The sequence below is a fragment of the Rhopalosiphum maidis genome, chromosome 1 (assembly GCF_003676215.2).
Source record: "Rhopalosiphum maidis isolate BTI-1 chromosome 1, ASM367621v3, whole genome shotgun sequence".
NCBI lineage: Eukaryota > Metazoa > Arthropoda > Insecta > Hemiptera > Aphididae > Rhopalosiphum > Rhopalosiphum maidis.
This window is the reverse complement of record NC_040877.1, coordinates 66,990,205-67,003,476: the sequence shown is the minus strand read 5'-3', so window position 1 is coordinate 67,003,476 and position 13,272 is coordinate 66,990,205. Positions and strand designations below refer to the sequence as shown.

Genomic DNA, 13,272 nt, shown 5'->3' with positions numbered 1-13,272 from the left:
TTGTGCAATATAGTATTTAATAACAATGAAACCTAGGCGTTACAATGTAATACTTAAAAAAATACTACTTAACAAACAATAATAGTAATAATACTATGTGTATATATCGATACAATTGTCTAAATAATATCGAGAATAGTTTTATGCATAACAGTGTTATGGAAAACAGTTTTTACATCGGCAAATAAATAAATTTAATATGTCTATATAATTCAGTCGATATTAAAATATGTATAAAGATACATTATAAATATAATAATTGTAGAATTTAAATAATATCATTCCAGCGGAAGACATTTTTATGACACTCGTATATTATAATATAATAATAGCACATTTAATCACTGAAATCCACTGTACATTTAAAGTAAACAATATTTACTATATTATATTAGAATACTTGATGTTTGACAAATTGTCCTCAATTTTAATGAACGAGTATTTATATTTTTATAATATAACGAATTTGTACTTTTTCGCTTTTTGACAAGGTTACGTAACTACTAAAGTCAATTATGGAATAATATTATATTTATTAGGCATTTAAACATTTCAATTATTGTGAATGTAATATTTGTGTACCGACGGACGTGCAGTAAATCGGGAAAAAGTCTGTGTATATTGATAACAACACTGTCGTACACTCTGGGAAATCAATAATATATTATATGTACAAAAAAAAATTCATTGTTTTCTACAATATTATGTCATGTGACTGATGGGGGAGCGGGTAGTCGATTGATCGAGACGCCGTCGACAGCCGCGAATCGGATCAAGTCGGATCGACCCACACAACCGCTTACAGTTGACTTATTTATTTATTAGTTGACGACAGCTGCACCACATGCGGAGACCGTAAATGAAAGTACTCGGCTTATACAGTCCGCATATTACTTTTTGCGTCGGGTTGGCAGTGGACAATATCGGTTTCGGCGAATACAAATTATTATACAATATAATATATAATGATTAATAATTTAATAGACACAACGCCGCGGGTCAAACGTCGCGTTTACAGTCGAGTCCAAAACGATGAGTCGTCTATGCACGACGGTGTACAGGCCGAGGCCCGTCCCGAAAGTTCTTCCGGCGGCCCCTCCGGCGTCTTCGCGAAGCGCTCGACATGCGCACGTGTGGCGGCGGCGGTGACAGCGGTGCCGACGGCTGTTTCCGGACGTTTGGACGCGACGGCGGTAGCGGCTGTGCCGTCTTTCGAGCGGCGCCGCCGGGTCGCCAAAAGTCGACGTCCGGTGACGGCGACGAGCCGCCAACGATGCGGCGGCGGCGCCGACGACGCTGACGACCTGTGATGTAGTCGAGCGCTGCGGCCGCCGCCCTTGGTAAACGCTAATCGCCGTTGACTGCCGAGTGCGGTTCGTCGGCATCAGCGGACGACTCGATGAACCGCCGCCACGGCATAGCGTTGTTGCAGACGCCCGGGCCGCGCCACCAGTCGTTGATGTTCCGGTAGTGCTTGGCCGGCGCGCCGTCGTCGTGCAGCATGGCGCACAGCCGGCAGAAGAACTTTGTGTCGATAAACTCGCCGGTGCCCTTCCACCGGAAGTACTCGTTGTACAGGTCGTCGTCGGCGTCCAACCGCCGCAGGTATTCGGCCAATCGCTTGGGTGACTCGTAATCGTCCACGTGCACATACGACCGTTTAGGCGCTATCCGCTCGTAGTCCTCTCGGCGCCCGCCCATCACGACCGGCAAAACGTTGTGTCTGCACCAAACAATTTCATTATTTATTCAAACCATATAGATATTCACATAGTATTTCGTTGTATTATAAATACATCTTAATATATAATAATATATTTTCGTATATCGTTCTTTCCTTGTCTATTTGTATAATATCAGCGATAACAGTGTACGCATAACTCTTGTTTTGTTGAAATACAAAGGTAGAGGGTAGATCCGTGTAAAAAACCTAGTTTATGTATAAAAAAATAGGGTAGGCATAATGGAAAAAATAAAACCCCAAATAATAAATAATAATATATAATTTATACTTATTATGTATTATAATAAAACATATACCTACAACCAATAGGTACACTTAATTTTGAAGTTGCTTACTAAAATAGTTAAACAGTTAAACTTAATTATCTTTTCTCTTTTGACAATTTTGTTTTTTATTACCTACTTCATATCAGTGATATAAGTATATTGCGTCTTACTATCCTACTGTAGACACAACCTAAGTGATGGCGATATCAAACAGATGAGTATAGTGTATAGTAATTTATATTTTATTAAATACATATATTTTCGCTATGCATAAATATACACGGTATGTGAAATACGATATATAAATACGATTATATACATTCGAGTGATACTTAACAACTCTAACAGATCACATCTCCCTCTCCCTCTCCTAATTATTTACGCCAATGTCGCCAATAATTAGTTGTGATATCGTTAAAAATCACTTCATAAAGTAATGGAAGACGGGTAACAAAATATTGATAGTTGTTATTGTTTCGTTCAAAACTAAAGCTTATCACACTGTTTTTTACAAAAATACTATACACTGTACATCTTTACGCATTATACGGTGCATTTGAACGACATAAGAAGTTATAATTAGTCACTAAACGTGATTAATTAAACTGTAAATTATTTAGTTATTGACTTACTGGAGGCCATTGACGAAGAACTTTTCGGTCACGTAATCGAAACAATTTGAATTCTCGAAAGCCAAATAAAATTTGTAATCATGTTCCAACATTTGAAAACACTTATCTGATCTAGGGCACTTGAATTGTCCGCACACGCCATACACATCTACTGATATATATTTGGCCAATTCTCTAGCGTATTGTAATCTGCCGTTTTTGGCACCACAGTTTGATACAAACCATGCCACTTGTTTCGTTTTGTTAAACGCGTAATTCCGTTCTAATCGTTCAACTTGTGTCACTGACGGATCGTAGTACGCCCATCGTTCATATGGCGTGACGATGTCACTATCGTGTCTGTATGTCGCTGTCCAGTTGAACACATCGTTGTAAGTGATAAGTTCTGTATGGTATGGTGACTCGAGAAAATATAAAATCCATACCTGTAATGTAAAAATTGTAAACTATTATACAAATATTTTTTTATAATATAATAATATTATAGTTATACATAGTACACCTATATAAACAATTCAAAATGTATTATGAACGTTACTACAATATTATGTAGGTAATTACTACCATTGATTGGAAGCCGTAAAAGGTTGATTACGTGATGTAAGATATATAATATTAACCAACAATTATTGCAGTTAACTGCACGTCTTACATACGCACAATTAATTTTTATTGTAGTTGGTTTTAAAGTATAATAAACTGTTGATCTTACTTGTTTACCAGTTTTTCTGTGACCGGGATGTGAAAAATGATCACGAAATAAAATTGCGTCCACGTTTGAAGCTTCTGACTTTTTCGAAGTAATTGTGCATCTATTAACCGGACATTGTTTTGAGATAAATACATTCTGTCCATCTTCTACCATCCAATTACTTAAACCATTGAAAAGTAAAATCGTTTTCATTGGTTCATCGTCGTATCGATAATTAGGTGGTATAAACATTAGTTGGTTTTCAATACGGTCATCGGTTTTTTGTTCTTTAGGCCACACCTGTGTAATTCTTTGTCCAGTCTTAATATGTGTTTTAGCTCTGCTTGGTCTTAGTAAGCCATCTGATAAAGTAAAGACGAAACATATTATATTATTAGTTGGTTAAAAAAATTACAATTATTTGTTTGCTATTAGTTTGGTTCATAAAATTTACATATTTACATCAATCATTATGACAATTTCCAGCACTATATAAGTTATGTAATGCTGTAATCTGTCAGTTTTTATATTTATTAGAAAATTAAATTTTTACCTTTAAAATACCATGGTAATTGTGATTTTGAAATTTCATTCGGTTCCATCATTAAAGAACTGTATGTTAAAGATTGAATTGGGGATTCCAAATATTGAAGGTTCTGTAAGTTTATATTACTCTAAATCAATAACACTCAAAATAGACATATTCAATTTAGCTAGTAAAAAAAAAAAAAAAAATGTATGGTAGGTACTTATATATTATAGGTATTTATCATAAGAAAGAAGACTTTTTATACACGTTACAATATTTTATAATATTAACAATATTATTTTCATTATTGATGCTTGGGTAATTAATAAATTATAGCAGCATACATTTCTAAAAATTTATTTATAGACTAAAATTTTTTTAAGATATTTAGTGAAATAAAACAAGAAATAAAAAAAAATTATGATTGACTAAAAAAGTTTTATTTACAGTAGAATCCGCTTATTTGGGACACCGCATAAAGAGAACAACCGCTTAATAGAGACAGATTGGCAAAGTCCCGAATGAATGTATCCGTTATTAGTTATTCGGTTAATCGGACAGTCGGATAATGAGGACAAATAGGTCACCGCCCAATGTGTCCCAATTAAGCGAATTGTACTGTACATATTTTAATATGTAAATTTCTTTGATAACTATATAGTAATAATAGTAAAATCGTAAAAAGTTTAGTGAACTATTTCTATGGGTGCAGATTACAAGTGTATAGCTATATAGTTAATAGTTATACCAATGTTTCCACAATTGTTGTTAGTGTTGTAATACAGGAAATTGTTCAAACTACCTGTTGTTCGTTGTAATCTAGCTGGTCCTCGGCGGAGAGGTGCGGCCGTTCTAAGTAATGTTCATCTTTGGCTAGCCAATATGCAGTACGGCCACTGTGTATAACAATGACAAATAATGCTAAAATCAGCAGTCCGTACAGCAAACGACGTATCTGCCGACCCGTCATATTTTCTATTATAATCTTAAATAATCGACACTTTTCTGAAACATTGCATTTTACATTATGTTATATATTATATACATGCAATATACATGAATAATATTATCCTATTTTCAAATAAAAAAACGATGATATCTATTTTTTATTTATAATATTATTTTATATAGTGCCTATGAAAATATTTGCTTACATTTTTTATCTTTTATAGACTATCAAACCACGCAATACTGTATCTAATGTGTTAAGTTATTTTTATTTAAAGTAATGCATTCTCAACGTATATACCATTTACATTGCCGTTTAAAATAGTCATTTAAAGGTTCTATTCAGTGTTTGACTGTGTAATATATATATAATTAAAATTAGTATATTTGAGTCACGTGAATCGTTTTAAAAATAGTTAGTTAATGGAGTATGGACTTATGGAGTGATGAATCACATTTGTATAAATATTAGATAGAAACATACAATACATTATAATGACTAATGAGAAGGTATTTGTTAAATAAAATAGTCAATAAATTTCACTCAAAATTTTTTTTCCTAAATTTATGTCAGTAGGTATGGCAGTCTCGTTTATTATGCATTGTTCCTGCTTATTTTTTTTAAATATTCTATGGCATAACGCCAATTCAGCATACGAATAGTGTTCGAAAAATATCATTTTCACTCGAAGACTATAATAACTTGTTTTACATAACTATACATAACTCATCAATACAAACAAAAAAAAATTAAAAATATATATCTATAATTAAAATGTATAATGTTATATTTCTACTTGAAGTTACGTTAGGAGAGATAACATTATATTTTTATAAATTTACATTATAAATAAACTCATAAAAAACAACAAAATTGCTTAAAACTGTATCACTAAAAAATTATTACCACTGTTAACTTCAAACATACAATATACATATATAACTGTAAAAATTGAGAGGGATTTGATATTTTTTATCAAACGTTTGAAGGTTATTAGTTATGGATTATAAGTTTTATTGACTTATCTAGAATAAAAATGTAAATATAGAATTAAAATAAATATATTTATTTACGGTAATGATTATTTTCATGAAATATCCGTTTTACTAAACATTTATCAAGAATCCCGAAATGTATAGAAAAGTAATTATACATAATAAATGTATTTAATACAAATACCATAATAAAATATCGAAAATATGGAAAGGTATGAAAAAATTATAATAAATAACATCTGTTATACTATGATATAAATTATTAAAATATTAAAAGCTATATTGTATCAATAAATAAAAATAAAAATTTTCGCAGTATGACATGACTTATATTATATTTTTAATACAAAGAGTAGAAACTAATAAGTTATTGCTAATAATGTAGATAATAAATAAATTAACTTTTTAATTAATATATTTGATATAGAATTGAAAAGTTGAAAAGTAGGTACCTAACCGCTGTACTGTAAAGTATGACCGAGTGTATTTTGTTATATTGAGTAGGTCATTATAATAAGATGTGTTTTGAGTTTAATGGTTTATCATTAGTCATTACATACGAAAAATGATTCCAAGTGAAGACGATTTTTAATATTCATAATTTTATTAAAGTAAATTATTAGTAATATAAGTAATACAAACATTAGTTTGTCAAAAAGGTTAATTATATAATCAAGTAAATGTATAATAATTTACGTTAAAAGTTTTCAGTACCTACGAATAATATTTTTAAATTACAACAGAATCATCATTCTTCGTTTAAATATCTAATTTCATAATAATTTTAACTTAAAATGTCTTAAAATTAGAAACTATACTTAAATTTTTTTTTTTAGATTTATTGATTATAATTTATAAGGAACTTTGTATTCAAAATTTAAGTCTAAGCAATATAAATTGACCACTTTGTACATTTTTCATTAAAACATAATTTGGACGATTTTAAAAACGACAATACAAAATATTGTAAATATATATTATTTAATTGATATATAATTAACGTATGATGAATCTTGTACTCAATTTACAATTTTTTTTCATCCATATTTATAAAAAAAAAATCATATATTTATATACATATATATATATATATATACAAATAGCCCAAATATAATAGAGTTAAAATATTTTTGTTATTTATTTTTAAATTACATAAAATCATCAAAAATGTATGGAAAATAAATCATTAATTATTAATCATTTTAATTTTACTGGTGAATATTCAATGTCGTAAAAATTTAACTTTAATCGCTTATAAAAAGGGAATGTTACTTTCCGGGAAACTTTTTTGTTATTGGAACAGATCTAAATTATTTACAATTATATTTATATCAGTATGACTGTATGTGTATATGTGTATCGTAATATTTCTTTTAAATAATCTAAAAATAAATTTTGTTCCTAGTTTCTATACAATGTTTATAAACATAATAACTAATAAATTTATATTAATTAGTAACTACCTACCATTATTTCTAAATAATCTTAACCGTCAAATCTTTAATTCAATTGGGCATAATACACACTTTTATCCTTATAACATAGACACAGTTTAACAATGAATCTGAAAACACCAGTTTAAATTCCGATTTATAATTACTAATTATATATAATTAATAATAATTAATATGTACCTATAATAATATAATGATATGATAAAACAATATACACAATATTTTAAAAATCATTTGTGTAACAATAATAATTTACAATAGAAAATGTAATTTGTACTTGAAAAAGGTTTGTATTTTATAAAGTTATAAAAACAAAATTTACCTATTTTTGGTATGAAAAATAAGTACTTGTAAACATGGTCAAAATACAGATGTAGCTTACTTACTTAAAAATTACAAAAATTAGAATTTAAACGAATGAATTTTTAAAGAATAAAAGGGAGTGAGCATGTGTGGTGAATCTATCCTGTATACATAAATTTATTATACGGAATTAATTATAGCCATGAACTTCATTATTTTGAATCTTTTATTTATATCTTATATTTTAGTCATAAAATTCGGTAATTCTATCTTTATTGTTTCCATAATTTATATTAATTAGTTTGCGTCAATAAGAATCATTATATATTGATGCGCGGAGAATAATTTCAATTATTTATACTAAAATTAATTATGTATGATCGGAATAATATGATTAAAAAGAACCTATGAAATAAATTATTTTTAATTATTATTTATTTTTATTTTTTACCGACATTTTTGAAAATTTTTAATCTTCATGATTATTTTACTTTTACCTATAATTTTGAATTCAAAATATTTCTACTGGAAACCTAATTCTTTTAATCAAGTCATTCATATCATTAATTAAAATATAAAACATGCTTATTGTAAAATAAAACTTACAGATTGTATGTTTTCCAATAAATAAAAAAACTTTTAAATCCCTGATAATAAGCAATTAGTCTTTAGTAATTTATAAAAATTATCCGACAAAAATTCTCCTAATTTTATTTCTATAATATAAATCATATCTAAATGTTATAAAGCTATAACTATAATGTTCGACTGTTCTTCTCGCTAACATTGCATGTATTTAAATTCAAATAGATTTAAGATATATATTATTATGTATTATTATGTATTTATACTACTATATATAAATATAAATCTATAGGAGTGAACAAAATTAACCAACAAGTTCATACGCTTAAGTAAGCGTAAAAAATATAAATGTCATGCCGACCATGTTGCTCTAAAAAGTGCATATACTCTGTTATGCTGTTTTTGCTATCGCGATTACGATGTCCGAATATAACAAATAATAGTGTTATTTCTCATAAGATACAGATTAGTGTTAAAATTATCCGGATACTTAGGTTTTATTAAAATCAGTATAATAATTAATTCGGATATCCATAATCCAAGTATTCGGATAACCATACTATTTGGATATATTCGGATAATCGTACGATTCGGATATAATCAGATATTTACCTACTATTCAGATATTGCAATGCGTAAATCTCAAAGTCTCATAACTATTTAACTATTTGGATTTTTCAATTTGAATCATTCGGGTATCACATTCCGACTATCCAAATATTTAAAAAATCCAAAAATATGTCCCAACACAAATACAGATATAATACTAAAGTATCGTATTTGTATAGTGGTGTCTGATGTGAAATTATTATGCATTAATAGTTGATGAAATATGAGGGTCGTTGTGTTTGAAAAACCGGTGCAATATAATTTATAATAATAGTATGTTATAGTGTCGTGTAACTATTGGCACTACACCTTATACAGTTAGAAGCTCACGTGAAATAATTATATTATTATGATAATATTAATAATAAGGGCACGGACTCTTATGTAATAAAAAATTCATATACTGTGTAAATATCTATGTTGCTATTTTTGTCAAAATAAATTATTAATACATGACATATTTAATAAAAAGTTTTTACCTATTTAATATTAGTTTTAAAATTATAATTAATAATTATATTAACAGAACAAATAATATAAACCGACAGATAAACAAGATAAATTAATAGAAAAACAAACGAACTAACAAGAACAACTATATAGATAAGTCACTGAAGTACTAGATTACATATTATACATGATGATTTCGAAAATTGTTATTTAATCTATAGGCGCGATTACCCACAGTCCTGATTATTTTCAAAATGCCTGTGTAAATATATATATATATATTAAGTACGAAAAACTCAAAAATATCATGCGGCAACGAGTAACAACTAATCAAACAAGTTTTATTTTACCCGGAGTGTTATGAAACGTGCTCGGGTTTAATCAAACATAATAAAATATCTGCGTTAAATAATAAGTCACGAATTCGAATGAAAAATCCGCGCCCTAAATATTAATGATAATTGATAATACTATTTCGGCACGGGTACGACATAATCGCACGTAATGCGAGGTCCTCGCACTCAATGAGCGTGTTACACCGCGACTTATCGCGTTCAGAACTCGAATGGCAACGTTTCGTCGGCATAATTAACACTACAATAATATTGTATTATACTATACATTAAACGCATGATTGCGCGATGATCGCATCTCTGAACGCGAAAATAAATACCTCGAAAAATTCTCCGGATTGTCCGTTTTTTTTTAATTTTCTCATCTCGTCCGAGCAGTCCGCACACAAGTCGTCGGATGGTACCGCATAGACGTATTATTATTATTGTTATTTTTATTACTATCATCGTCGCACGGCGCAATAGCCGAACCGGGTCCGAGATGAGCGCCCGCCCGGAAATCCATGGCCGCGAAGAGTCACGCAAGTGCCACTGTCGGTCGGCGCGGCCGTCGGTGGTGGAGATGCTGTCCGCCGTCGCTGGTGCTGCAACCGACGCGCGGTCGTCCCCGTGAACGTCGTCGCCGTGACCGTGGTGCGCTTCGGTTCGCTTTGCGTGTGCGTGTGCTGTACGGCGACGACGGCGGTGGACGACGACGACGACGACGACAACGCTAATGCACGCGCACACGCACGCGAGCGACGGCGGGGCAGCGGTGGGAAGAAAGTTTCGCGCGCGCAGGGACGACGGCGGATAACGCGCGGGCGCCACTCGTCCAGGGCAAAATCTATAAGGGCCTCCACACCGCCACCACACAGCCACCCCGCAATATAATCGCAGCCGCCACTCCGCGGAACTCCACCACCCCACCCCTCTCCTCCCGCGCCGTCATCCCTCGCACCGTTATCCAGCCGGCGGCGGCCCATGCGCAGTGCGCGCCGCTCCGACTGGATAAAAACGTCGAAAATGAGTTACCGCGAAACTCGCGATTCCGTCGCGCGCCGCCGTTTCCACGATATTATTTTATTTTTGTTTATCGCGTATTGTGTATAGTGGTGACGTCATGCGGGCGCGTGGCACGGCGGCGTTCGATTTACAACAAAACTCCTTCGAGCCCGTTGGTCGCACGCCGTTTTAATAGTATATTATTATAATACCGAATAGATACGGGGTAATATGTTGGAAAATCGAAAATAATTATATGATTTTGATTTTAAACGTCTCGTTTGAGGCCCACACCGGCGGACGAGACGCAACGCGCTGGTGCCAAGAAATTTGATTTTTTGTGTGCACGGTACTAATTATATTTGTTTACTATTAAATGTCTGTGTTTTAAAAAAAACCAATCGAATGGGCCCATCTTTTTCACCTTAAAAGATCGAAGTACAACGTACTATTATAATAACTGTTTGCTTTTTTAAAATCTATTGCTTACGAATCAATATTTAGACTAAAATATGATAAACGTCAAACAGTCAAACAAATAATGATTCAAATCCATTATTGCATCACAATAACACGCGTAGGCTTAGGCATGGCTAAATATATTTAGCCGTGGGTTTAGGTATATCTACGTATCGTGTATCATATATTGTTGAAAATTGAAATCACGTTAGGCCTAACTTGTACGGCTATGCGCCTTTGCCTGTACCATGTAAATTGGAAACAAATTTCAATTGTTGATACTTTAAGGATTGTTTTTTTGGATTTAGGATGCAGATTATTAGGCCTATTGGTTTTTATAAGTACGATTCGACGTAAAGTTATCCCATGTAGCGTTGATATGGCATTCTAAGTAATTTTATTTTTATTCTTTAGTATAATTTCGCATCGTATAGGTACAATTGTATTCCTTGCCTATGCACATTTGCATACATTGTATCATATCCATATACAAAACCTACAGTTTAGATAATGCATATTTTAAATTGTGATAATGAAATGATATAACAGATGAATAAATGGAATTGTAGATTTTTCTTGAAAAAAATTGTTTTATTCTATTTAGATTTTAGATGATAATGAAAGCTGAAATGATTTTTAACAGCAGATTAAAAATGAAAATAAATAGGTAAATAAATAAATCATTTTAAATTACGTTTTATTCGGTTAATAGAATTATTCGGACTATGTGATTTTTCATCACAACATTTTCCTTGAAAATCTTGGATTCAATAATATCGAAGAACATGATATAGTATAACTAAGATGGGTATAAATGTTTAGGATGAGGTATGGGTTTGCACGTGTCGGAACTTTGCAATAAAAATTTCGTTAAAATTAATAATTAATATTTCTCACCATGGTAATTTAATAAAAAATATTAATATTATTTTTAAAAAGGCATTGGGCAGTTGATAAAATGTTGCATTGCTTGTAAAAATGAATACAATTATATTAATAAGTACAACTAGTAACTATGAAATAAACATACAAGATACCAGATACAAATATAATCTAATATATTATATATACAATAAACATTGTAAATCTACATTATAATCACTATTCATTATGCATCATACGTTAAATACGTATGGTGTTAATAAATAACATATAATATACCTATAATAAATTTATATTCACCTAATATACTAAAATGTATATTGTATATTATTTATTGTATGTATATGTTATATTTTTTTTACAGTGTGAAAGCATATTATAATCTAATACATAGTCTTTTAAAAATGCTTTGAAAGTATTTTTTGTATCGATTACTGATTAGTTTTATTTTATCATTTAATGTTATTTATTATATTTTAAATTTATGGAGAAAATATTAAATTTTTCAAATATAATAAATTAAAAATGTTCAAGCACGAACATTTAATTTAAAAAAATATATTAGACAAAATTATTATTTTTTTTTAACACTAAAAGTAAAGTTTAAAGCTAAACTATTGAATATAAAATCTATGATATTTATCACTTATAAAGTTATAACCTACAATTTAAAATGTATAGTATTAAAAACACTTTTCGAGTAAATCGATATGTGTAATATGTATATTATATAAACATAAAATATCATATTATATACGGGTACTTATAAATTAATTAATTTATAAATAGTACACCTAAACTATCTTTTTAGGGTTCAGCGTATTATTCATTTTTTTTTTAGTTTTACTACATTTAAAATTTAATTACGTAAGTATTAACCATAATCGTATTAATTATAGATAAACCACTACGTGTATAATATTGTTAAAGTGTATAATAAATACCGAATTATTAATCCATACTAATCATATTTTTAAAACAAAAGTTATAAATTATGCATACTATAATAATAGTTTAATAGATCATTACCTATAACCATCAGTATAATACAGTAGACTCTTATTATGTCGAACCTCGCTATTTCTTTTCGTTATCTTGAACTATATTGAAATCCCCTTGAAACTACCATTACACTTAATACCGATTTGCTCTCGAGATAACTCGTAATAAAATTAATCATTTTCGTTATCTCTAATACACAAATAATATTTTTATTACGTTCAGAACAAAAAATTAAATAGTATATTCAGTATCTATAGTGATCGTGATTTCACGCGTTAGTAGTCAATAATTGTAGTCATTCATATAAAATATAGTGAAATGGAAAATAAGCGTAAATTAAATGTTTTTATAAATAATTTTTTCATTCTTACAAAAACAATATTAA

At 30.1% G+C, this 13,272-nt stretch overlaps 1 protein-coding gene across 2 annotated transcripts; it reads right to left on the bottom strand.

Annotated features, from left to right (window-relative positions):
* Positions 1–100: 100 nt before the first annotated feature.
* LOC113548005 (glycoprotein 3-alpha-L-fucosyltransferase A-like) lies at positions 101–10,209 on the bottom strand. Of its 2 annotated transcripts, XM_026948633.1 has the most exons (7): positions 9,881–9,966; positions 7,274–7,370; positions 4,665–4,867; positions 3,887–3,989; positions 3,355–3,695; positions 2,643–3,067; positions 102–1,723 (listed from the first exon to the last, which is right to left on the bottom strand). In XM_026948633.1, exons 3-7 carry the CDS (start codon positions 4,830–4,832, stop codon positions 1,348–1,350), a joined length of 1,413 nt encoding a protein of 470 aa, XP_026804434.1. In that variant the 5' UTR covers positions 4,833–4,867; positions 7,274–7,370; positions 9,881–9,966; the 3' UTR covers positions 102–1,347. The 2 variants fall into 2 exon arrangements, with proteins under 2 accessions (XP_026804433.1, XP_026804434.1); XM_026948632.1 differs by lacking the exon at positions 7,274–7,370 and having other exon boundaries at positions 101–1,723; positions 9,881–10,209.
* Between the last annotated feature and the right edge of the window lie 3,063 nt (positions 10,210–13,272).